Raw genomic sequence first — 26,973 nt, forward strand, 5'->3', positions numbered from 1 at the left:
TGCTAACACCAGGAAGAGAGAGGTGGGGGGGGGGGGGGGGGGGGGGGGGTAGCCGCCCTCTTTTCAGAAAAAAACTTTTCACGGGAAAACCACGAGAACCCAATTTTATTACACCAAGAAAGTCCAAAGGAATCCATCGCGAAAATAGAACTGCTCCTCCCCGCACCCCGTCCTAAACTGCCCCTTCCGACTGTAACACATAAATACTTGATTGGCAAATACCAATTTCCTCCTGTGGTTCATCTTCGGATCAGCTCAGAAAATTGAGAGGTATGAGAAGTGAGTGTGCATAGCGTGCGTAGTGCATGCGCAAATTCCTCGACGTCGCGCAACACTTAAATATAGTGCCTTTATGAACAAGGCCGCCATGCCAGACGGAAAAGGCGCTAAATCACCTAGCGTGACGAATAGTAAAGGGTAATACAGGGTCTGTCCTGAAAGTAATGAGACTAGTCGCGGTGTGGCGCGTGCTCGCGCTAGATCGGGAAACCGCTTTTGGGGGAAGGAGCGGGAACCTTCAGCTTCACAGTGCAAAGACCTCAGTTGGCTTCGAGCAGGTCAAGCGAGTGGACGTGCTCAAACGTGTACCCCTGTTACGTCGCTGCGCCGAGGAAACCATGGAACAGCGCGACGCGGTGAAGCTTTGCAATAAACTGAATAAACCACCTACCGAGACATTTGACAGCATGTGGTAATGATGCACTGTCCAGATCGCAAGGGTTCCAATGGCACAAAGCATTTACAAATGGCCGTGAAGACGTTCAGGACCACACAGTCAACGTTACCGTCCGTAACCGTCATCGACAGGCGCCCGGGCCGCTGATTTTTGTGAACGTCGTCACGACCGTTTTTAAATGCCTTGTGCCATTAGAACACACGACGTGGACATTGCATCGTTCCCACATGCTGCCTTGATCACGTTGATTGACTCGGTGGGTGACTTACCCAGTTTATTGCAAAGCTTCACCGCATAGCGCTGTTCCAACATTCGCTCCATGGATTCCTCGACGCAGCGGCGAAATATGGGTACACGCTCGAAGATGTCCACTCGCTTTGCCTGCTCGCAGCCAACTAAACGCGTCGCATTGTGAAGCTGAAGGTTCCCGCTCTTTCACCCAAAAGCGGTTTGCCGATCTAGCGCGAGCACGCGCCACACCGCGACTAGTCTCATTACTTTCAGGACAGACCCTGTATATGTCTAAGTGCATTTTACAAATTCAGAGTATAATTCGTATTTCTTCAAAATAAAATAGGATACATATGGCGTAAGAAAGTACCCTGCGCATCTAACTCCAGCGCGACGCGCGCGCCACTGGCGGCGGCGCGCGCGTCCCTGTCAGGAAGGCGGGGCAGCCCGACAGCTCCCGCTGTGTTGCGCGCGCTGTCGCGAAGCGGTTGTGCGCGTCCTTCCCGTGCATAAAATGGCACATAACGACAGCGGGACACATTTCTGTGTTGTGGGATGCAATAATACATATATAAATTCGCCTCGGACAAAGTTTCATGGATTTCCAACGCGACATAGGGAAACGGCCCACGCTTCGCGACAGGCAACACGCGCGCGGTTTCTGGTCAAACAATGGTCAAACTCATGCGGAAGACGCTTACTTGACTCATGCATCATCTCCTAGACAGGTTTTTGAGTCATGGCACATTCAGCAGACGCGGAGGAATGCTAATGGCTCTCTGGGAACCCTTCCCTCTTCTTGCACCCACGATTTCCGGTCATTGACTTAGCTGTGAACAATATGTGGGCTTAAAAAGCCACGCATAGCTCGCCCGTGGTCACACCCGAGGAAGACGCCCAAATTTTGCACAGTAAAGAATTGTTTACCTTACTTCCAGTTATGCGCGGCATCCTTGCTCGCTTCCACTGCACCTGGTCGTCCAGCGTCTTTTTAAACAGTAAAGGCACGTTTTATGGGGCAATGGCAACATGTTCCTGATAAATCTTTGTTCCACATCTGAAGGACTGGGTGATAATTTGCTACCACAAACATGTATCCAAATGTCGAAGATTCAGGGTACTTGTACTAAATGTGTACAAATTAAACAAAGCTTGAAATGAAATTCCGCTTCTTGAGCACAAGCTTTCGGCAAGAATGCTGCATGAATTAGCTTGTATACTCCTTTTTTAGAGCGCAGCTCTTCGGCGTCCGTTCCTGGGTTTCGCGTCGTCGTCGGCGTCGGCGTCGGCCTCGTAACCAGCTCCGCCCCCAATGTCACGCTTTTCAATTGGTCGAAATGCTCGTGACGTCACAGTGCGCGAATTCCAAATGGGGCCAATTGTACTTTGGCTAGTAACCATGCAACCAATCAAAGGGATCGTATAGTGATGCTGCAACTAAGTTGGACTGAGTTCACTTAATTGCTTAATTAATCAATTAACCTAATTAATATAGAGGAGAATGAAGTCAGAAGAAAAGAAAAGACGCGCGCCGCAGCGACAACAGCGTCCGCGGAAGGAGACGCTGCTGAAAAAAACATAAGTACGAAGCCGCGTTCCCTCCACCACCACCACGCACTTCCCCACTCAGTAAGACGTTGCTCGTTTCATATACGTTGTGTCGAACATCCTAGACAGTTCCAACAATTGACAGGTTAATGACAGAACACGATGGATACAAATGCAATAATATAAATATGAAATAGCCTAATTAACCTTTCTAGTTAGACCGCATAAATCAATAAAACCGAGAACGAAATTGGTCGAGTTGGGGAATCGAACCAGGGTCTCCGGAGTGCGATACGAGCACGCTAGCCACTCCGTAATGCCAGCTGAATGGTTTGGAATGAACAAAGGCGCGTCTAGCTAATACGGCGTCTTCGTTCACTCCCATCTTCCCCCTTTCCCTTACGGCGAGGTGCAGGTGTCCACCCAGATATGCGAGACAGATACATTTCCTTTCCTCAAAAAATAAATTTACCGTCCAGCAAGGCGTACAGCCGAATTGGCGATGGCGTTCTGTGGATTCCCTGGCAGCGTTCCACTCTTACAGGCGTTCCACTCTTACAGGCGAAGCTTAACATGTTAACCACACATCAGTAACACACGCAGACAGCCAATGGACGCGTCATTCGCTGGCAGCACTTGATTCATCATTCACAACCACATTCTTAACGTACGCTCCCTTGCCGCACATGCCAAGGACGTACACCACGATCACATTCTGCGCCATTCCTCTGTACTTTGCTTTGCTGAAACCTGGATGGATCCCGAAGAGCCTCTCGAAATCATAGATTTCCTATACTGCTGTGGTGCTCGCAGAGACCACAACAGAGCGGCGGGAGTCGCTATCTACTTGCGCACAGGTCTCTCTGCAATACCAGTCGAAATGTTTGGCACGTTGGCGAACTGTGCGCCGCAAAGTTGCCCAACGGCTTGCTGGTAGTAGCTGCCTACTTCGCCCCTACCGCACTCACGAAAGACGTCGTGCACTTCCTGCAACTCGCATTAACCGTCCATCGATCCACACCGATGTTAGTAGTGGGGGACTTTAATGTTGACATAAAGACAAACAGCAATTTCCTAACACTTATGCGGGAGAACATCCCGTTCCTCTCGCTCGTAACGCGTCCCACGGCTGTGACAACCTCACGAGGCACTTGTATAGATCTCGTCTTTGAGAATCAAGCATTGGTGTACCAAGTCGAACATATATCAGTCTATTTCTCCAACCACAAAGCTTCCTTCATGACTGTCAAGAACTGTTAGTGGAGTCTTTGTTAAAGGAATACGTGTGAAAAATAAAAAAAAAATTCTGTGATAGCGCATACATGTGTTTCTCGATTTCTTTGCCTCAATCTATCGAAAAGGTGAAACAGCTTATTTGCTGCGCTCAAATTTCGCATTAGGAAGTAACGTAATCGTCGGTAATTTTTTTTAACAAGGTTGGTTTTATAGTCCGTGCCCTTTCCTAACAAAGACTTAGCGGCGAAATAGCGCTCGTGTCGTGTCTTGCTGCTTCAATTCGTCCTAGTCTTTCGGGCTACCTGCACCTAGAATCCGATTCAACTGGTCCAACTTTCTAACTAGCTACTCTTGAATTGTCCTCAAGCGACTCCTTTCTCACTCGCCTTTCCGTCTTTCTGTACAGCTTCGTGGTTGGCTTCATTTACATCGAAATCCATTTCTCTTCCTTTGCTTCTTGTAAAGTTTTGTATTATAGTGTTCTTGCTTCCTGCCTACCTACCGCTTAGTTTTTTAACCCTTTCCTTAAATTTTGAGTGAACGCTCTATCTTTTAAAACATTTAAATACCCGGGCTGCCCATGTGTTCCAGCCCATCTTCCGCAGTCTTTCACATCGACACAAGATTCTACTCTCAGCTTCCCGCACTTGAAACGATGTCTGGCATGCATCTCCGTCTCCTTTGTGGTTTTGCTGTAAGCGGATCCGTGGTTTACTTTTAGCCGAAGTGCAGTTCTGGCCTATATAAGCACAGTTTCCTTAGAAAGCAGAATAATGCGCAATTACTAGTAGCATATTTTTTTTTGCAGAATCCGAATCAAACAGTTTGATGTTTTCCGCATGACTTTCAGTGCGCACACCGAAGGTGCGGCAAAATAGAATGCTATGAAGTCAGGTTTGCGTCGTTCGCTCAAAAACTGGACTTTTCTAATTACCTTCAATGTTATGCCGCCTGGCAGGTCTTTGAAACTTTAAGGTAAGCCTTTTTAAATGCAGGAACACCCCAGCCTTAAGGGCGACTCGTTTTGGAGAGCGTTTCACACCGATCCAAAAACACAGCAACGGCAGCAGCGTGTTTACATTTGCCTGCGATTCCTGCCTTGCAACTGCAGCCCGCGGCAACAAGCTGTCTACTGGAAGATAGCTACATAAAAAATAAACTGAGTGAGAGTGCAGCGCTGAGAGGCATTAGATAGAACTATTTCTTAACGTTAATTTGATCGTTTTCGGTGGCGCAGTGATGCTTGTCTGCGCAATGCACCGGGCTGCTACTTCGCTCCCGTCGCGCTACACCACCTCTTTCACATTGTGTACACGGCCTGCTTCGAAAAGCTTCGTTCCTTTCCTGACGTTCGCTCCTGGAAAGAATTTTTCAGCCTCATGAATGAATAGGTCGAAATACCGCCTCTACGAACAGTGGCAGCCGCTAGCAGACGCCATCCCTTCGAAGTCGCGGGCGAGCCTTCCTGACAGGGACGAGGAACTGGCCACGCGGGGGAGCTGAACGCAGCCTCGACGGTGGCGGTGCCTGGCGGGTGGAGGGTGCCGGCGCGGCCATAAGTAAACGGAGCACGCTATTGCGTTCGAAGTGCAATCATGCCTTCTTGGTTTGGTTTGGTTTATTGGGGTTTAACGTCCCAAAGCGACTGAGGCTATGAGAGACGCCGTAGTGAAGGGCTCCGGAAATTTCGACCTCCTGGGGTTCTTTAACGTGCACTGACATCGCACAGCACACGGGCCTCTAGAATTTCGCCTTCAAGAAATTCAGCCGCCGCGGCCGGGATCGAACCCGCGTCTTTCGGGTCAGCAGCCGAGCGCCGTAACCACTGAGCCACCGCGGCGGGGCCATGCCTTCTCCATTGGTAATGAAGAAGCGTTTTGTCTACAAGAAAGCACACCAACCTCCTCTACCAGCATGCGCGTACCACTGCTGGAAATTTCAATTAGGTGGTGCGCGAAAAATATTCGAAAACAGTTGCGTGCTCCGTTTACTTTTGTCCGCGCCTGTACATATGTTTAAATGTTTTCTTGATTTTTTGACGGATTTGCCGGTAGTATTTTAGAAATGGCAGAATATTGATTCAGTAGGCCTGGTATTTGTGTGCCATAACCTGTGATCTCCACAGTTCGTACGTGATCTGGGCATTTGTATTTTATCTTGCCTAAGTTCATATGGGGTAGATTTGTTACGTCGCAAGCCACCGAATGAGAGCTACATCAGATTTAAATTCTGACTGGTTGTGGTAAGGCAGGACAAAAAGAAAAAAATTGGCAGAGGCTTAGCTTGGTTAAGCCCAGTAAGTTGCGAAAGCAATAGCCCTGGCTACGCCTGGTTTGCCTAGTGGTGTGTCTTGGTAGTGCTCTTAGTAAAGCTTATTTATGAAAGTTTTGCCCATTTGTTTTACATGGCATTATACTCACCACACGAGGGCCCCCACGTGCTGGGAGATTTATTCAAAAGAAAACATTCGACAGAAGTCTGTCTGGTTGGGAAATTTAATGTTAGGAGAAGGTAAGTGACGCCAACCAAGTATGCGTGCCTCGGTCGCCAAAACGAGCGGCTGACGCTAACGAATGATTGTGTAGAAGCTTCCCTCTTCTTTCACTCCCACTTCCTCCCTTCCTGTACGGTGCGGTTCGGGGGTCCACCGAGATGACAGAGAATTTCCTCTCCTGAAAAAGCTTAATTGCGTTCAAAGGGCAAGGAATCGCGCCGAACGGGTGGTGGCGTTCCTCCCTTCCTCATGACAGAGAATTACTTACACGACGCTTCTTACGCGACGCTTCTAGACCCTTTACACGACGCTTCTAGAAGCGTTAGCTGACGCTTCTTTCTTGAGACGGCAGCACCTTTGAAAACTTCGGTCTGTAGGTAAGTGCGGTTTACGAAAGCAGTAGATCTCATATCTTCCAATGTAGCGTTGTATGTCTTGCGCGGCTTCACACAGGCCTTGACAGCGCTTGGACGGAGTGTACAGAGCGTGGCTAAAATGCTTATTCACTGCTTTTACACGGATTTCTTGTCAGATGCAGCTTGGACCGACTGTGCAGCGCAGGATTTTGACATCACACAGAAATGGCCTACTTATTAGATTTACACGAAAAATTTCTGCTGAGGATGCTAACTGACTTGAATGTCTGCAACCTGCATGAAACCAGTATCCTCGGCCCACCGTGGCGGCTCAGAGGCTCTGGCATTCGGCTGGCGATTCCAAGGTCACAAGTTCTATCCCCGTCGCGGCGGCTGTATTTCGATGGAGGCGGGATACAAAACGTCCGTTTTCTGTGCGATGACGGCGAACGTTAAATACCCACAGGTGGTCTAAATCAATCCGGAGCCCTCCACTACACGTCGTCCCACATATATGCTTAGCGCATGTGCCACTTCGGGAGTTTGTCACTCGCTTCGGCCGTGACTTCTTGGTGAAGGGTGGCGCAAATTTTGTCCGGCCTGTAGGAGTGAAACCGCCGCTGCTCCCCATTGTTAGCTTCGACGTGTAGTGTGTACAGTACATTTGCACGTCACCGGTGGACATTTTTAGAAAGTTCTTCCGACGTGTTGTCTGTACAACAGATATGGACGTCACCGGAGACGTGTGCGCTCCCGAAACATAAAACAGCGATGCAAAAACGACTTTCAACTGGTGTCGGGAGCAGTACGCGCTCCCGGGAGCAGCTGTCTGCAGCATCTGCTGTAGCCGCAGGCCAGATATACGCGGCCAAATAAAGCAATCTCGGCGTGCGCTCGATTCCTGCTGCCTGTCTGAGGAACTGCGTGCTGTCGTGCCTAGGCACAATTTGCCGAGGATCGCCGCGCGAAGTGCGAGGCAGCTAGGAGTTTGCTAAGTGAAAAAAAAAAAGAGCTTGTGGGGAACCACCGGCTACAGAATGTCAAAAAAAGCGCTTCATTATTTTATAATGCGTCTGCCAAAACAAGCTCTAATGCATTCATATTTCCTTTAAGAAAGATTGTTTGATGATCTCTGAGGCAGATTTTTGGCTTTCATACCTGAACAACGTTACCGAAAGAATTGGAATTAAAGGGAGGCTTTAGTGTTTGTTCGCATAACGGACGTATATATGGTGCTGCATAAATAATGTTACAATTATAATGTTTAATGGTGAAAAAGCATGGTCAAAGCCCTAGTTTGGTCCGACACGCGACCTGAACTTCACCTTGTAGCGACATTCAATGTCAAGCAAAGATGATTACCAACTCATGCCAGTATTAGAAACCATATTTTCAATTATTTTTCTTTTGTGAAAAGTATTTCGGTGGATATATTGAAGGTAATGATCCATTCTTCTGATATGTATCCGTAGCATCGAACTGTTAAGACACCTCAGAAAACCAATGAGGAACGCTTTTGACGATAGCAAAAACGTTAATAGAAAAAAAAATATACAAGGCTGCCGTCGGGTGATCTACGGATATATTGATTGTAGTGAAATACAACATTATATAAAAAAATTGCGTTCATATGTGGTTTCCGGCTCAAAAAAGTTTTTGTCCAGAATTGTTGGTTATAGCTAGGTCACAAGCTATCGCGTTTGTATAGGGTAATCTGCACATTTCCATCCCTTGCCATTTGTCCGTAGCTTCCACAAAGATTAGCCTTAATTCCCGATCACGTCAGATGAAGTCGATGTCAGTGTATCGGGTGTTTTAAATTATTCGATACAAAATTTTGCTTCAAAAGCAGTGAAAGGTATTTCAGTGTGGTCTGTGCAGGTTGAATGTGCACAAGGTGGACTAATTATTTGGTTTGGTTTGGTTTATGGGGTTTAACGTCCCAAAGCGACTAAGGCTATGAGAGACGCCGTAGTGGAGGGCTCCGGAAATTTCGACCACCTGGGGTTCTTTAACGTGCACTGACATCGCACAGTACACGGGCCTCTAGAATTTCTCCTCCAAATAAATTCTAGCCGCCGCGGCCGGGATCGAACCCGCGTCTTTTGGGTCAGCAGCCGAGCACCATAACCGCTGAGCCACCGCGGCGGCGACTAATTATTTACCCGGTAAAGTGCAATTAAAAGGTGAGTAATTAAGCAAAATTAACTCATCTTCCTTGCATTCTTGGTTTTCGGCCGCACAATTGTATCAAGAAAATGAAGGCTGTCAACAATGAAAGCCAGCTCAGTTTTGTGGCATTGTGGATCCGGATATCAAACATGAAAAGCATGCTTTTGAAAAACCCATTATGTTGGCTGCCGCATACTGCCCATTGAACAAATGGCGCGGCTCGAAATTTTTAACAGAAATACTTCTGAAGTGCACGCATTTTTAAGATGCAAAAGATACGGACGTTGCTTCTGTGACGACACTACGTTCAGCGATGCCATTTGATGATTATGCAACGTAGAAAAGCCAACTAAAAGGCGTTCGAAAGCCTATTTTTTGCGTTCGACATCTCGAACCACGTTGTCGAATCGGATATTAAGGCGAAAGCCTTTAATGCCTCATACTGTCGTTAGCAGCCGTGTCGGCAGCCGTGTCGGCAGCCGTGTCGGCAGCCGTGTCGGCAGCCGTGTCGGCAGCCGTGTCGGCAGCCGTGTCGGCAGCCGTGTCGGCAGCCGTGTCGGCAGCCGTGTCGGCAGCCGTGTCGGCAGCCGTGTCGGCAGCCGTGTCGGCAGCCGTGTCGGCAGCCGTGTCGGCAGCCGTGTCGGCAGCCGTGTCGGCAGCCGTGTCGGCAGCCGTGTCGGCAGCCGTGTCGGCAGCCGTGTCGGCAGCCGTGTCGGCAGCCGTGTCGGCAGCCGTGTCGGCAGCCGTGTCGGCAGCCGTGTCGGCAGCCGTGTCGGCAGCCGTGTCGGCAGCCGTGTCGGCAGCCGTGTCGGCAGCCGTGTCGGCAGATGTGTCGGCAGATGTGTCCGCGTTTTAACGGGTGTCCACCGAGATATGCGAGACAGTTACTGCGTAATTTCCTTTCCTCAAGTACAATTTCCAGTTTCTTCATTACGGCCCCTCTTTCTCTTTCTTCTTTAACTCCCACTTCCTCCCTTCGTGTACGGTGCGGTTCAGGTGTCCCCCGAGATGACAGAGAATTACTGCGCCATTTCCTTTCCTCAAAAAGCGTTGCGTGCAAAGGGCAAGGCATCGCGCCGAACGGGTGGTGGCGTTCCGTGGACTGCCTGGCAGCGCTACAACACGCTGTCGCGTTCCACACCTGAAGGCGAAGCTTAAGCGTCATTAAGTAGCAGTTAATTAGTATTTAGTCATTAATCAGTAATTAGCCACTAATCAGTAATTTGTCATTACTTCGTCATCAATTATGTGTGACGTCATCCCGTGGTGACGTCCCCAGTGTCACATCGGCAAAGTGGTGCGGAAAACGCTTTCGCCTCTATGCACTTTAGACAGTCAAAGTGCCCCCTGAATTTTTACTAATAAGCGGGATAACAATCGTTGTTTACAGCGTTTACTATTATTACAAGTAATTTTACTTATTAATCGTTTTTTAATTCTACTCTGTCATGTAAATAATGATTGCCTGGCAGTACATGTAAGCCGCCTGCACAGACCGCACTGACGTACCTTTCACGGCTGAAAAAAAAAAAAAAACTGCACCAAATAATTTGAAACATCAGGTACAATTGCAGAACGCTGTTCCCTCCATCAGAGTACGACCGGACCTCGTCAAGCACGGGTTGACGATGGTCCGATAATCAGATCCACCGGTAATCGGGTCCGCTGGGGAGCTTGGGAAGACTGGCTACATTCGTCCCGGTTTCCTTCCTTCCTGAGTGATACTGAAGCCCTATGTTCGTCAGAAGCCGTAAGCAAGTGTGCCTCCCTGATCCTGCATTATCCAAGGACTGGATATACAGGATAAAAGTTACGAAAGTCCAGAGCTGCGTCGTTCCTCCAATTAATTAATCGGAAAACAAAAAAATGCCTATGATGCGCAAGTGGTTTCTTTGGCCTATCTGAAAAATTTTATTTTTTAATCCTTGGCTAAAGTTAGCGTGGACACCATGTATATTGTTACGGCATACGCCCCTACGCTGACCAAGAGCGCGCTGCGCTAGACGAATAAAGAAGAGGCGCGGGGCGAGCGCGAGGGGAGAGCGCGCGGCGCTAGCGCGAGAGGTAGAGAACGAAACAGAACCGCCGCGGCCGGTGGTGTTTTTCCTGGGTCTCCTGCGTTCCTGCGTGGCATTCTCTGCGCGGGCCCGCCGTCCCGTAGCATTTGGTGGCAGCGGTGGGATCATGCCGCTCACCCGCTCCAAACATCAGGTACCCGACGTGCCAGACGACGGGACTCCGCCACCAGCCGATGGAACCGACGACGCAGCGGCCGTCACCGCTAGACCTGGGCGCTCGGAGGGGCTCGGTCCTCCGCAGCGGCTGGACGCCGGCATTGGGCGCCTCCTGGATATGGTCACCGAGGGGATGGACCCATGGGAGGCCCGTCTGACTGCCCAGTCTTGGTACATGGAGGCCCTCCGTCGCGACTTCCGTCGCCTTGTGCCAGGTGTAGGCGACGAAAGAAGAGGAGGACCACCGACTGCCACGTGCCGGCTGCGATGGCAGAGCAGCTTTGTTCTTACCCTGCACGAAGCTACGTTGGTGCGACCCCCGCGCCTGAGACTTCCCAAGCTAACAGCTCGTGCTGTGAGGCTGCAGTGGCTACGAAGGGCACTGGCGGCGATGTTTCGTCCGCTGCGTGCCTAGCTCGAAGCTCGATGTCGCGAGGCTCGTCCCCCCCCCCCCCCCCCCCCTCGGGGCCAGCACATCCGGACCCCCCAACTGAACTTCTGTCCACTTCGACCGAGGAAAACCGGAAGCGGCCCCTGGACGAGCTTCCAAACGATGTTACACTGGCTGTAAGGAAGCGAAGTAGGCGTTCTCAAGGTGCGGGCGCCATAGCTGCCGTACCAGGAAGGAGCTGATTCCATGGGCCATCCTTGAACGCCATGAGCCAAGGGGATATCTCGCAGCAGCCTACAGAACACAGGAATGACTCAGGTGCTCAGGCACTTGCCAGCTCCTCCGTGATCGCCAGGATTTCCAAGACGCCTGCTGCCAACGCAGGAGGTGCTTTGCCTACGTCGAGCACTATGACTTCCACTGCACCTAGAGCTTGCCTGGAGACAGCGGGTTCAACTACTGGCGGAATTTCCCCTCAGCCGTCACCAACTATGCGCATGCATCATCCAGAAGAAAGTCCACGGCTCGAAAATACGAGAGGTGCGTCTGAAAATATCTCGCTTTCTGCGCTACTGTGTCTACTGTGTCTGATTTCAACTCCCACATTCTTGGCTTTGCAACCGGGTAGTCTCATGTCAAGGGAACTAAAACAGGCGTCGACAGCTGCGCAGGAGGCGATGCGAGCCGTTCCGCCATGGATGACAGGCCTTTCTAATGGATGAACAGGGCTACCGGTCCAGTTCTAACAGTCCATCCAATGGCGGCTCAGATTTCCATGCGCCGTTGGCTAACACGCAACGATATTCGGCGACAGACCGCCACGCAAGAACATGGCCAGTCTGAGTACAACGAGGGCAGCGAAATGCTAGCCCTAAGAAGCAGTTCAGCACCCCCCAGGGAGCGATGCAGTCGATGTGCTGCGATGGTTTCTGCTGGAGGTCTCATACCGGGTGACGTCGTTACAGCGCTGGACGGTGCGTGTGGCGAGGACGATTTGCTGACCATAATCAGAAGCATGCAGGTGGAAGATGTCGTGATGCAGAATCAGCCAGTGGCTCAACTGACAAATATTCATCTGCCTGGCGTAAACACCTGCTTCCAGTGCGGTAGGTCGATAGTCAACCAACCAGAATGTGTGGAGCCTGCTCAAGAGTCCGCGAAGGAAGGAAGTGACGCTGATGACGAACCTCAAAGCGAAAGCGCAAGTGGAAAAACGGAAATGGAGTGAAATGGAAGGTCGATGTGAAGGAGAGCCGCGAGGCAGCGAGTTTCCCGTGACTCGTGGGCAACGCAAAAAACCCGAGGCTTTGCCTTGGTCAGTGGAAGCGAATGAAGGAGATACAAAAGTCGGTATTATACCCACTTCTAGTAACGGCCCCTCGACTTCAACGCTACAACGGGCGTTTCCACACGAAGCGGCCTTCAACAACGACACACCTTGCGTCTCGGGTGTTGTGTACGAAAGCCAGCCGTTCAGAAACAGCGTGTGGTTCAAAAAAGAAACAACAAAGAACGAACGCTACATGGCAAAGGCGATGGCATCAGCTCCTCTTGGGAACGCCACTTTCGATTCCTACGCTGGCAGATTTCCTTATATAAAAAAAATGATAGTAATAAACGATTTCTCATTTATTTTATTTACACAAAAAGTTTTGTGCGCATTATTGTTGAAAAATAAATGGCGAACGCTATAGACGTTGTACCATTCCTCAATGTTTGAATGTTAACGTTTACGCGAGCAATATTCATTGTCGATACCAGGGTTTGAAACAAGCCGACGGCTGAGATATCCCGCCACGTGGCGAGGTTGGCAGTCTTTGGGTTACGGCCGTGTATCTTTTGCAGCCAGCGTCCGCTGAAGCGGACGCGGTTGTTGCGACGCGCGTATTTACTCTATCTTTTGCTCTCTCTTATCTTTCAACTCTCTTATATCTGCACTTGGCAGCGGTGGTGGCTTGGCTTGAGCCAGTTGGCAGGCCCGTGCACTTTCCTTTTCATTCTTCTCTCAGTCGCAACCAACCGCCACGGCATGTCTACGAAGGTCAAAGCACCTGCCCGGACATTTCACCAGTGGGAGAGCCCAGGGAAAGGAAACGTGTTGCCGTAATTCCTTATATCCATAAGCTATCGCACAATGTTAAGAAGGTTGCAGCCAGGTACGATGTGAACGTTGTGTTTTCTGCCCCATGTAAGTTGGCAAGAGTGTGTCCGATGGTAAACCGGAAGAAGCGGGCGACCTGCTCAGTAAAACATTCCCGTCAGTACACCGAATGTCGATCCGCAGTTGTCTACCAGATTCCCCTCACTTGTAGAAAAGTATACATTGGCCAGACCGGACGCTGCTTCAATGACAGAGCAAGCGAACACTTCCTCAACGTAAAAAACAAGTCTGGGAGCCACATCGCACTACACTGTAACCAACCCCGTCACGATTGTCGACCTAAGTTTTCAGACACCAAGTTTCTGGCGACCGCAAGGAGTAGAATAGAAAGGGAGATTATTGAAGGTTTTTTGATTGAAAAGGCTCGGGACGAATGCATCAGCAGCTCTTCTGTCTGTTTACAGGAGAAAGAAAGGTCCTTTCTTGAACGGACGCGATTCTTGCGTTTTAACTGCTAGACTTCCTGACAAACGGTTTTCCCCGCATCTCGCCTTATAGTGTTTTATTTTGCGTTGTTTTGTTTGTTGACCTTATGCGGAACTTTGCTCCTCTGTCTTTTAAAGACTTTTAGTGGTTTTACCGTCTTCATTGCTTGGCCGGTGGTGGTTCATGGTTTTCTTCTTTCTTTTATTTTTTCTTTTTAACGATTGTTACTTTTACCGCGCTATTTGTTGGTGTCGGTTTCTTGTCTTCGCTTTTAGCCTGCTGACTGTGCCTATTGCCTAGCAACTTTTATTTTTTCATGCCCTTTTTTTCATCGCCATTTTGCTCATGCTTTTATCATGCTTTTACGCCTTCTCGCTCTCTTGAATGTTTTTACGTAGCCCAAAGATTCCGCTTTGCTTTGAAGTACTCATTTTCTTGCCTATCTGAGCTGTAGTTGTCGTAGGCTGTAGCTGGGTCATGCACATCTTTGTATCTGTTAGTCCCTTTATCATTAGCTTGATAATGCTATATTTTGATAGTGCATGCACGTTTTATGAGTTCTGTCGAGCTGTGTGATGGTTCCCCAAACGTGTGAGGCGTTCCTTCGCTGTTTCCCGTGGCTGACAGTGCATCACGTGGTCCAGGAAATAGTATAAATCTGTGCTGGTTTTTTCACGCAATAAAGAGTTGGTAGTCAGCGCCCGTCCTGTGTTTTTCGTGTTCCTTCTGTCCTCGTTCCGTAGCGCTGCTGTGAATCTGTTTATTAAGAATGAACCAACTAGCCCACACCAGAATCCTCCTATCACACTAGTTGTTTAAAGCGTTTACTATTATTACAGGTAATTTTACTTATTAATCGTTTTTTAATTCCACTCTGTCACGTAAATAATGTTTGCCTGGCAGTACATGTAATCCGCGTGCACAGACCGCACTGACGTACCTCTCACAGCTGAAAAAAAAAAAACTGCACCAAATAATTTGAAACATCAGGTACAATTGCAGAACGTTGTATCCTCCTTGAGAGTACGACCGGAACTCGTCAACCTAGGGTTGACGATGATCCTATAATCGGATCCACCGGTAATCGGGTCCGCTGGGGAGTTTGAGAAGACTGGCTACACTCGTCCTGGTTTCCTTCCTTCCTGAGTGATACCGAAGCCCTATGTTCGTCAGAAGCAAGTATGCCTCCCTGATCCTGTATTATCCAAGGACTTGATATACACGAAAGTCCGAAAGGTTACGAAAGTCCAGAGCTGCGTCGTTCCTCCAATAACGTCGATACTTGGCCTTGTTGGGTCGTATTTGACAAACTGAAGCGCATCATAGAGAAGGGACGCAGCGCGTATCAACACGCATGATCACAAAAATTCAGGGGGCACTTTGACTGTCTAAAGTGCATAGAGGCGAAAGCGTTTTCCGCACCACTTAGCCTATGTGACACTGGTGACGTCACCACTGAATGACGTCACATATAATTGATGACGAAGCAATGACAAATTACTAATTAATGACTAATTATTGATTAATCACTCAGCACTAAATGACTGCTAATTAATGGCGCTTAAGCTTCGCCTTTAGGAGTGGAACGCGACAGCGTGTTGTAGCGCTGCCAGGGAGTCCACGGAACGTCACCATCCGTTCGGCGCGATGCCTTGCCCTTTGAACGCAACGCTTTTTGAGGAAAGGAAATGGCGCTGTGATTCTCAGTCATCTCGGTGGACACCTTAACCGCACCGTACAGGAAGGGAGGAAGTGGCAGTGAAAGAAGAAAGAGAGGCCGCAATGAAGAAACTGAAAATTGTATTTGAAGAAAGGAAATTACGCAGTAACTGTCTCACATATCTCGGTGGACACCCGTCAAAACGCGGACACATCTGTCGACCCGGCTGTCGACACGGACGCAGACACGGCTGCCGACACGGACGTAGACATGGCTGCCGACAAGGACTGCTAACGGCAGCATGAGGCATTAAAGGATTCGCCTTTATAAAGTATGTTGGAAGTTGGCGCTGGTCATATCGTTCTACGTCCCTTGCGTTTGAGATGCCACAGCTTGGAAGTCGTTCTTGGCCATTGCATGTCGCAGAATGTGAAAAACTGCTATATTAAGTCAAAGATATCATATTACTGCGTGTTTAAAATGAGCAAATTTGCGTATTCTGCGAGCCTGTAGGAGCGATAAAACTGCTCATACACACCCTAACACATACAGTGAATTAACAGCGAAATTTAAAACCAATACATCACCTGGCGATGTAGCAGTATGCACCGTTGAAATTATACATTTGTTTTGCCTCTGCAATGTAAGACACTGAGCGATCTAACATCAGGCCTTCTGCAACTCTGGCAGCTAATGTATATATATATATAAACATGGGTATCCGGAAGGGGGGCAAGGGGGGGGGGCAACCACCCCCCCCCCCCCCCTCTAGAATTATGGGTATTATTTATGCACTAGTTACTTTTTGGTGCTAGCCTACCACCACCCCCATCCCCGGACATCGGCTGTCCCCCCTGAAAAAAAGTTATTCGGACGCCCTTGCATATATATTGTTACGGCATACGAATTACGCTGGTTGGTTGGCCTCAAGTAAAATGGCACATACCCACTACGGGGGAGTGGCCAAGACACGGGCGGTGAACTGTTGCAGCGTGCTGCGCTATACGAATAAAGAAGAGGCGCGGGGCGAGCGCGAGGGGAGAGCGCGCGGCGCTAGCGCGAGAGGCAGAGAACGAAACAGAACAGCCGAGGCCGATGGTGTTTTTCCTGGGTCTTCTGCGTTCAAGTGTGGCTATCTCTGCGCGGGCCCGCCGTCCCGTAACATTTGGTGGCAGCGGTGGCATCATGCCGCTCACCCGCTCCCAGCATCAGGTAACCGACGTGCCAGACGACGGGACTCCGCCACCAGCCGATGGCGCCGACGACGCAGTGGCCGGCACCGCTAGACCTGGGCGCTCGGAGGGGCTCGGTCCTCCGCAGCGGCTGGACGCCGGCATTGGGCGCCTCCTGGATATGGTCACCGAGGGGATGGACCCATGGGAGGCCCGTCTGACTGCCCAGGCTGGGGACATGGAGGCCCTCCGTCACGACTTCCGTCGCCTTGTGCCAGGTGTAGGCGACGAAAGAAGAGGAGGACCACCGACTGCCACGTGCCGGCTGCGATGGCAGAGCAGCTTTGTTCTTACCCTGCACGAAGCTACGTTGGTGCGACCCCCGCGCCTGAGACTTCCCAAGCTAACAGCTCGTGCTGTGAGGCTGCAGTGGCTACGAAGGGCACTGGCGGCGATGTTTCGTCCGCTGCGTGCCTAGCTCGAAGCTCGATGTCGCGAGGCTCGGCCACCCCCTCGGGGCCAGCACATCCGGACTCCCCAACTGAACTCCTGGCCACTTCGACCGAGGAAAACCGGAAGCGGCCCCTGGACGAGCTTCGAAACGATGTTACGCTGGCCGTAAGGAATCGAAGTAGGCGTTCTCAAGGTGAGGGTGCCATAGCTGCCGTACCAGGAAGGAGCTTATTCCATGGGCCATCCTTCAGCGCCATGAGCCAAGGGGATATATCGCAGCAGCCTGCAGAACACACTAATGACTCAGGTTCTCAGGCACTTACCAGCTCCTCCGTGTTCGCCGGGATTTCCAAGACGCCTGTTGCCAACGCAGCAGGTGCTTTGCCTGCGTCGAGCACTGTGTCTTCCACTGCACCCAAAGATTGCCTGGAGACAGCGGGTTCAACCACTGGAGGAATTTGCCCTCAACCATCACCAACTATGCGCATTCATCATCAAGAAGAAAGTCCACGGCTCGAAAATACGAAAGGTGCGTCTGAAAATATCCCACTTTCTGCGCACGCCGCAAAAGAAGCTACAGCGTCTGATTCCAACTCCCACATTCTTCGCTTTGCAACCAGGCAGTCTTATGTCAAGGGAACTAAAACAGGCGTCGACAGCTGCGCAGGAGGCGATGCGAGTCGTTCCGCCACGGATGACAGGCCTTTGCAATGGAAGAACACTGCTACCGGTCCAGTTCAAACAGTCCATCCAATGGCGGCTCAGATTTCCATGCGACGTTAGCCCACACGCAACGATATTCGGCGACAGACCGCCTCGCAAGAACATGGCCAGTCTGAGTACAACGAGAGCAACGAAATGCTAGCCCTAAGAAGCAGTTCAACACCTCCCAGGGAGCGATGCAGTCGATGTGCTGCGATGGCTTCTGCTGGAGGTCTCATACCGGGTGACGTAGTTACAGCGCTGGACGGTGTGTGTGTGGCGAGGACGATTTGCTGACCATATTCAGAAGCATGCAGGTGGAAGATGTCGTGATGCAGAATCAGCCAGTGGCTCAACTGACAAATATTCATCTGCCTGGCGTAAACACCTGCTTCCAGTGTGGTAGGCCGATAGTCAACCAACCAGAATGTGTGGAGCCTGCTCAAGAGTCCGCGAAGGAAGGAAGTGACGCTGATGACGAGCCTCAAAGCAAAAGCGCAAGTGGAAAAATGGAAGTGGAGTGAAATGGAAGGTCGATGTGAAGGAGAGCCGCGAGGCAGCGAGTTTCCCGTGACTCGTGGGCAACGCAAAAAACCCGAGGCTTTGCCTTGGTCAGTGGAAGCGAATGAAGGAGATACAAAAGTCAGTATTATACCCACCTCTAGTAACGCCCCCTCGACTTCAACGCTACAACGGGCGTTTCCACACGAATCGGCCTTCAACAACGACACACCTTGCGTCTCGGGTGTTGTGTACGAAAGCCAGCCATTCAGAAACAGCGTGTGGCTCAAAGAAGAAACAACAAAGAACGAAAGCTACATGGCAAAGGCGATGGCATCAGCTCCTCTTGGGAACACCACTTTCGATTCCTACGCTGGCAGATTTCCGTATATAAAAAAAATAAACAACGATTTCTTATTTCATTTATTTACGCAAAAATTTTGATGCGCTTTGTTGTTGAAAAATAAATGGCGAACACTACAGACGTTGTCCCATTACTCAATCTTTGAATGTTAACATTTACGCGAGCAATATTAAGGCGGAAGCCTTTAATGCCTCATGGTTGTAAACAGGAGTTGTCGACAGAAATGTCACGCTTTTAAAATGGTCGAAATGGTCGTGACGTCATAGTGCGCGAATTTCAAACGCGGCCAATTGTACTTTGGCTAGTAACCATGCAACCAATTAAAGGGATGGTATACTGATGCTCCAGGTAAGTGTTTGGTTTGGTTTGGTTTATGGGGTTTAACGTCCCAAAGCGACTAAGGCTATGAGAGACGCCGTAGTGGAGGGCTCCGGAAATTTCGACCACCTGGGGTTCTTTAACGTGCACTGACATCGCACAGTACACGGGCCTCTAGAATTTCTCCTCCAAAGAAATAACACCGCCGCGGCCGGGATCGAACCCGCGTCTTTCGGGTCAGCAGCCGAGCACCATAACCACTGAGCCACCGCGGCGGCCCCAAGTAAGTGTGACTGAGTTTAGTTAATTAACCAACTAGCCTAATTAACCTTTCTAGTCATACCAGGTAAATAAGTAAAACCGAGAAGGAAATCTGTCGAGTTGGGGAATCGAACCAGGGTCTCCACAGTGCAAGACGAGCACGCAACCACTCCGCCATGCCAGCTCGATAGTTTGGAATGAACAAAGGTGGTGGTGTGGTGTAAAACATTTATTTATACTATATACAGAGGTATTGCTTGGACCGTGCCTGAAGGGCCTGGCCCTCACAATCACTAGGAGGGATCCCTACGTCCGGGACCCCTGTGGCCTCCGCGGCGGCCCGGGCTCTTGTCACCAGGGCTCGTTGATCCTGGAGAGTTGAGCAGCCAAGCAGGGCAGCCTCCCAGTCCTCTCGGGTGCGGTGGGGGTGGGGTGGGAAAGCAGGATTGGCAGGGCATGCCCACACCATGTGATACGTGTCCGCAAACACTTCCCCACAGTGTGGACACTCGCCCGAGAAGGCCGATTTGAAATGTTTGAGCACTGCCGGGCCCAGTACCGTGTTGGTGTAGAGGCGAAGTAGCCAACGCTCCTCTGCCTTGAGGCCTTTGCAGTGGGGTGGGTATCGGCAGTGAGCGTTTTGATACAGGAGAGAGATCTCCCGAAAAGTAATAGCCAAACAAAGGCGCGTCTAGTGAATACGGCGTCTTCGTTCACTCCCATCTTTCTCCCTTCCCTTACGGCGGGGTTCAGGTATCCATCGAGACATGCGAGGCAGGTACATTTCCTTTCCTCAAAAACCAATTTACCGACGAGCAAGGCGCATAGCCGAACGGGCGATGGCGTTCTGTGGACTCCCTGGCAGCGTTGCATGACGCTGTCGCGTTCCACTCTTAGAGGCCAAGCTTAACATCGTAACCATACATCAGTGACACTAGCAGCAACACCGCGCTTAAGGCTTTCGCCTCACCGCGCTTTAGGTCAACAAAGCGCCCCCCTGAATTTTCTGTGGATCTGTGGCAGCCCCTGGTGTCAGCGACCAAGCGTGCTTCAGGATCTGTGCGTTACCTCGCGACGAAGTGACCACGTCGAGTCAAGCCAATCGACGTCACTACCGTGACTGTGGCGTCCGCCGTGACTCTGCCACCGGGTGCGGCAACTTGGATGTATGCCAAGCTTGACAGTCCGATCACAGCGGACGTGCTTTTCGAACCCATCCGGTGTTCAGCTCCAGCCCGAGAGATGACCTCCCCTCGAAGCCTTCTGTCTGTGCTCAAAGGAGAGGCCCACGTATTTATGCTTAACATCAGCCGCGCACCGCTCGTGCTGACTCCCGGCACGCAATTGGGTACAGCGTCAGTCTTGAACTCCGGATAACCGGTTGCGTCTTTGCAACCTGAAGAACCATCTCACCACACTCCAGCGCCGGCGGTCCTATCATGGGAAGCATTTAACTTTGGGCCCACCCTGACCTGCGCGGAGCTCGCCTCTCTGAAGGCCTTGCTGCTTGAGCATCGCAGTTGCCTTGCTCTAAGCGCCGGTGAACTCGGGTGCATTTCCTGGGCCCAACACCGGATCAACACCGAAAACCAGGGGCCCGTTCACCACCAACCTCGCCGTGTAGCGCCAGCCGAACGGAGAGTCATCCAGCAGCACGTATGCGACATGCTTGACCAGGAAATCATTGCCCCTTCATGTAGCCCTTGGTCCTCCCCTGTCATATTTGTGCGCAAGAAGGATGGAACACTCCTCTTCTGCGTTGATTATCGCAAGTTAAATGCTGTTACTCGTCTCGACGTGTACCCGCTGCCCCACCTCGGCGATGCACTTGACCGCCTGAAGGGGGCCCGTTATTTTTCCACCCTAGATCTGCTCTCGGGCTACTGGCAGGTGACTGTTAACTCCGATGATGCGGAAAAGACGGCTTTCGTGACTCCCGATGGCCTCTGCCAGTTCAACCGTATGCCCTTCGGTCTCTCAAAGGCTCCAGCCACCTTTCAGCGCCTCGTGGACCTCGTCTTAGGCCATATGAAGTGGACTATGGCGCTGGTCTACCTGGACGAAGTCATTGTCTACGCGGCCACGTTTGAAGAACACCAAAGGCGACTCAGACTCGTCCTCGAAGCCCTTACCTCTGCTGGGCTTCGCTTAAAACCAAAGAAATGTTTCTTCGGTTTCGCAGAGGTCACGTACTTGGGTAACGTTGCGAGCCGGCATGGCATCCGTCCCGACCCTGAGAAGCTAAAAGCGCTTACGGCTTACGAAGCTCCCACCACCGCCAAGGAGCTCAAAAGTTTCCTTGGATTTGCTTCGTGTTTCCGTCGTTTTATTCCCGACTTTGCCAAGCGAAGCGCTCCGTTGACCGCCCTGCTGAAGAAGAATGCAGCGTGGAGTTGGACACCGGCCCAACAGCTCGCGTTCCTTGACGTCAAGCACGCCCTCCTCGAGCCTCCTACATTGGCTCATTACAACGAATCGGCCCCATCGTCCTCCTGCAGGAGGGCGAGTCTCGTGACAACAAAGTCTTCGCTTATGCCAGCCGCCAGCTTTCCGACGTTGAGCGCCGCCGCCACTCTTCGGAACTCGAGTGCCTCGCCGTTGTCTGGGCCGTCAAGAAGTTCGGCCCCTACTTGTACGGCCATCACTTTACCATAGTCACGGACAATAGCGCTCTCACTTGGCTGCAGTCTGCCAAACACTTAAATGCCAAGATTGCACGCTGGTCCCTGCAACTTCAAGAGTATGATTTCACCATAGTGCATCGGCGCGGCTCTACCCATCAAGATGCCGATTTTCTTTCTCGCCACCCTTGTTCCGTGACGGCTTTGACGGACCTCATGACAGCGCAAACCACCCGTGTGGTTGCCAGTGGTGCCGGCAACACTGCGGTCGCATATGTTGCGCGGCCTACACGACGCTCCCACGGCTAGTCACCTTGATCGCGTAAAGACCTACACACGAGTATCGGAGCGCTTTTGGTGGCCTAATATGTCCAGAGACGTCAAGGAACACGTGGCGTCCTGCCAGACGTGCCAATTCAGGAAGTCGTCCAAACGAGCAACCAAGCCACCCCGCAGGAGTTTTCGCCGCCCAGTTCACCTTTCGAACTGGTTGGACTGGACCATTTGGGCCCGTTCCCGAAGACGCGCGCCGGCAACCGGTATGTTCTGGTTGCGATCGACTACTTTTCCAAGTGGGTCGAAGCACTGCCCGTTCCAGACACGTCATCCGCTCATGTCGTCTTGTTTGTGGAACAACATCTTGTTCTTCGGCACGGTGTGCACCGACGCCTCATCACGGACCGTGGGAGCTGCTTTATGTCCCAAGAATTTGAGCGCACCTTCCGCTCCTTCGGCATTGCGCATTCCACTGCATCCGTCAATCATCCCCAGTGCAATGGCCTCGTGGAGCGTGTCAACCGCACCCTCACGGATATATTCGCCTCCTACGTCGCTCCGTCCCACACAAACTGGGATCGTTTTGTTGCTGCTGCAGCTTTTGCACTTAACACTGCGGCTCAAGAAACAACGCATGCCACGCCGTTCTCAGTCGTCTATGGCAGAACGCCCTCCATCCCTCTCGACGCGCATTTGGGCCTTCCCCATCCTACTGCGTCACCAACTGACTGCGCCCAACGACTTCGTTACGCCCGCCTCGATGCTCAGCGCAACCTTCTCACGGCTCACGCGCGTGCGCAAGTGGCCAATGCGGCAGCACCACCACTTCCCTCCTTCCGGTCCGGTGACTTGGTCCTCGTTCGCCGCACCATCCGCGCGACTGGCCGTGACGCGAAGCTCTTGCCCCAATACCGCGGCCCTTACCGTGTCGTTGCACGGCTCGGTCTCGTGACGTACCGCCTAGAAGACAACCCCCAGCATCGACCACGCGGTGTGCACCACATTTTTCCGGAACATGTCTCGAACGTGAAGCGATATGTCTCCGGCACCCGCAGTGATCCCGACTTGTCTCCCGCGTCACGCTTATTGGCTCCCACGTCCTCACCAGTGCCGCCGCCACCTGCTAACACCAGGCCTCCCTCCCGGAATGCCGCCCCATATGTGGAGCGCTGTGCCATGGACGCAATCACAAGTTCCGAGGTGTGTCCGTCCCGACTGCGCACATCGAAGCAACCCCGTCGCCCACAGGAAAACTAGACGAGGGCAAGCGTGGCGATGCGCTTCCAAAAGCTAATACGAAGCCACAAACGCAAATACAAACGCCGTCGCCCGACTATGCCGCCGGAACTGAACGTCGGGCTAAGCTTGAGATGAACGGCTTACTGGGACCGCTTTCAGAAGACGGGCAAAAGCCCTCGCTGTTGTCGTATGGTGAGGGACCGCCTACAAGCAGCCCCGAGATCTACCGGGACAGTTTGGTGTCAGACGACATTATGTCACCACAATGTGATGATGCCTCCTGCAAATCAAGCTGCGCCAGTGAGACGAACCTCAACCCGGGCTCGTCGGGACGAGTTCGATGCATTTATCAAGGAATGCAATCCCATCAAGGAAGCGCCGCAAAATGTGCAAGAAATGCAGGGCGTTTCTCGTAACAGTGGCACCGTTCCCTTCCCCATCGGATGCCGTCACAAGAGACACCAGCGCGGAGTCACCTAGCCCACACGCTTCGTCGCAGGATTCCTCGTCCCTATCCAGTGGCGATAGCTTTTCTGACATTGCGGACCATTGAAGATAATGGTCCATTCTGTAATATGTAGCAAAATCTTTATTTTAAAGTTTAAAGTGTTGCCATCTACCACATCGAAGAGTTAAGAGCGCCATAGAAAGCCAATGGGGCCCGCTTTGGATGATAGCAAAAACGCTGATAAAAAAAAATCGAAGACTGCCGTTCTGTGATCTGCGGATATATTCATTGTGATATAGAAGTATTTCATTGTAGGAAGCGCACAGGTTTGCGGAGAAAGGTGTCTCGTTCGCGTGAATCAATTCAGTAACGCGAGGCCACAAAACAAACGGTTTTACTAAGATCCCAAAGTTGTGAGGCGAATATCGTGGACGAGCCTCGATCTTGACCGTTTCGTTGTTTTTCTACCGTGGCCGGTTGTAGCGCCACTCCTCAGCAGACTGCGACAATGTGCCATCCATTCCATCCTAAATTCTGGTAATTACGCGCTACGAGGCAACAGAAAAGACGTTATTGCAAAGGACTAATTTCCGTGATTTCTGCGATTGCCCTACACTTCGGGACAAACTCTTCGGATGAGCTATTCGCCTTACCACACAAGTGGAATTAGGGCCTACGAGCGCTAATGTTCGTTTTGACGTCACTTCACTAGAGGGATTATTTTGGAGTTGTCACGCTGTCAGAAAAAAAGTCTGTATATATGGTTGTCCAAAAAATTCTGAAAACAAAAACCGGTTGTTTTGTGAAGCACAATACAAAACGCAATCCTACAGTATTCCTCAAAGCGTATCATGACTCAGTTATATCATGGCGAGTCTTCACGTCAGCATCGATCTATTTCGCTGCGTTCACAACAACGGCTGAATTCTGTTCCATCGTCAGGCCCTGTTGAGCATAGGAATAAGACGACTTATGGTACTCCTCCTTAGTTCGCTTTTAATTTCGCTGTCATTTAGCAGTAACATCCGTGCTAGAGCACAACAAAAGCGGCTAGGGCGAAGGTGTGATCTGAAATATGCCGTCGGTCATTGGCTGGAGAGCAGTGACGTCACTAGACCGGATAATTGGTGGTGATGATAAATTTGTATGGCGCAAAGTCATACTTGTCCAAATAGCGACATGAAAAAGATATTTTTCGTCTTCACAATGTGAGGGATCAAAGACCCATTTCCCTTAATGTTCCAAAATTGATAAGCCGAGCTCCAGAACAGGGAAAGCTTGTACAAACTTTATCACCGGTGGGCACCCGGCGGCAGCGGGGATCGAACCCGGTATCTCCCGCATGCGAGGCGGATGCTCAAATCACTGAGGCACCGCTGCGGCGAGACCGGACAATTCATATTGTCTGGAGGAAAATGACGTCACCGGAAAGGAAGTGACGTCATTTCTGGTAAGGGAATCAACAGCTTGTAATGCCATCGCCTTGCCAACACATGAGGTGACTGATGTCCCTGGGATTTTTTAGTTATCAACTTTCTTTTTTAAAAGCGCGTTCTACTGCAAAACCAGGGGCTATCTCACCTTCTGTAGCAGCTACCGCCACCTAACACAGATGTGCGTGACAGTGGATGACACTTTACAGTTTACCTCAAGTACGCGCGCGAAAGGTGTCTGATTGGCCACTTCCGTGGCACGCTCTCACACCAGACCACTGTCAGCGGACCTCATATTGGGCACTTGGTTTGAGGCTTGGAGATCCCTACACAGGAGTTTCTTCGCTTTCCGTGAGTCTCGACTCACGGCTGTGATCAGAGAAATCGAGGATGTGTGCCTTCTGCCTGCATGGTCGCCAACCATAAGCCTCTTTTTCCCCTCCCTCTCTTCCCCAGAGCAGACAGCCCAAAATGAGCAATGGAAGGGAGGGAAGCTTCAGTCCCCTAGCCAACGTCCCGAAAGAGAACTCGTCTTGTTGAGCCCAGACGAAGATAACGCCTGCAGTTCACAACGTTGGCTCAGGTGCGGATTTATGGGCATGGATAGGGATGGGGCCGGGGGTATTTTGCTTAGGAACTTAGGAGAAACATGTTGACCCCATTTTTTCGACGCAAAAGGTCCAAGAAGTACGTTGCTCACAGAGACCGCAATCTCCAAGAGTGACCTATAAATGAGCCCCTGTTTTGGATATTGCGGACTGAGGCGTTCCTCGCACCTCTCGTTCATTTCGTGCTGTCAAGAATCCTGTCTTGCCTACCCTCTCTCTGCCTTGGCTCCTCAGAACAGAGTAGCAGTCCAGAGAAGCATCACTCAGGTGAACTTCTCTGCCCTTCCTTGTAAATAGATTTCTGTCTCTTGTTCTCGGCATTCCATGAAGCTGTGCCCACAAAGTTTCCCAATGTGCACCATGGAACGAAACCGGCAGAAAATAAAAGTCCCGCACTCCGCCGCTCAGAAGTGCGACAAGAGCTGACGTTTGAACTAGAGTGCCAGCGCGCCCGGCAACCAGCTGCCAGAGGCGCATGATGTACTCACGGGCCTCCGAGAAGCGCTGATGGTGGGATCGATGCCTGTGGCTTGCTCGAGGGCGATCGACAACGAACATCGCGGGTGGAGCCTAAGCAGCGGGAACACCAGCAGCACGTGCGCTTTTTCGCACACCTTCGTCAGAGAGTCTGCCGTCGTTGACTGCGGCTCACTTGATAAACGCAACCGTCACGCGCCACCACCACATTCGAGCGACGACATCCCAACGCGGAGAGAAGTCGGAGGTCGTCCGCTACGCCCGCACGCTGCGACGGGGTCTGTCGAAATGCACGTGTTCTTCGGCAGTCGCCCTCTCCGGAGTCGGCACGTGGATAGAGAGCGAGACACCGCCGACAGGGGGAGTCCTCCCTCGTCTCCCGTTCACATCCCGTCCGCGTATTCCCTTTCGACTCCCTCCGCTGCCAGTTTCCCCTCTCCCCAGTTCCCGATTCGTCGAAAAGGAGTTGTGCGCCCCAGTTTCCGTTCGGAACGCCGCGATCTCTCCGCGCTGAA

General features: G+C 51.2%; 1 protein-coding gene across 1 annotated transcript in view; it reads right to left on the minus strand.

Annotated features, from left to right (window-relative positions):
* The window catches only part of LOC149343141 (uncharacterized), a 102,418-nt gene extending 75,687 nt beyond the window's left edge, over nucleotides 1-26,731 (minus strand). Inside the window, exon 1 of the mRNA XM_089545671.1 lies at nucleotides 26,470-26,731. Within this exon, the coding sequence (XP_089401797.1) occupies nucleotides 26,470-26,539 (70 nt within the window). The 5' untranslated portion in view covers nucleotides 26,540-26,731. The remainder of the gene's footprint in view (nucleotides 1-26,469) is intronic.
* Nucleotides 26,732-26,973: the final 242 nt, after the last annotated feature.

This window comes from Amblyomma mixtum, chromosome 5, assembly GCF_055824585.1.
Source record: "Amblyomma mixtum isolate Tamu chromosome 5, ASM5582458v1, whole genome shotgun sequence".
NCBI classification, from domain to species: Eukaryota; Metazoa; Arthropoda; class Arachnida; order Ixodida; family Ixodidae; genus Amblyomma; species Amblyomma mixtum.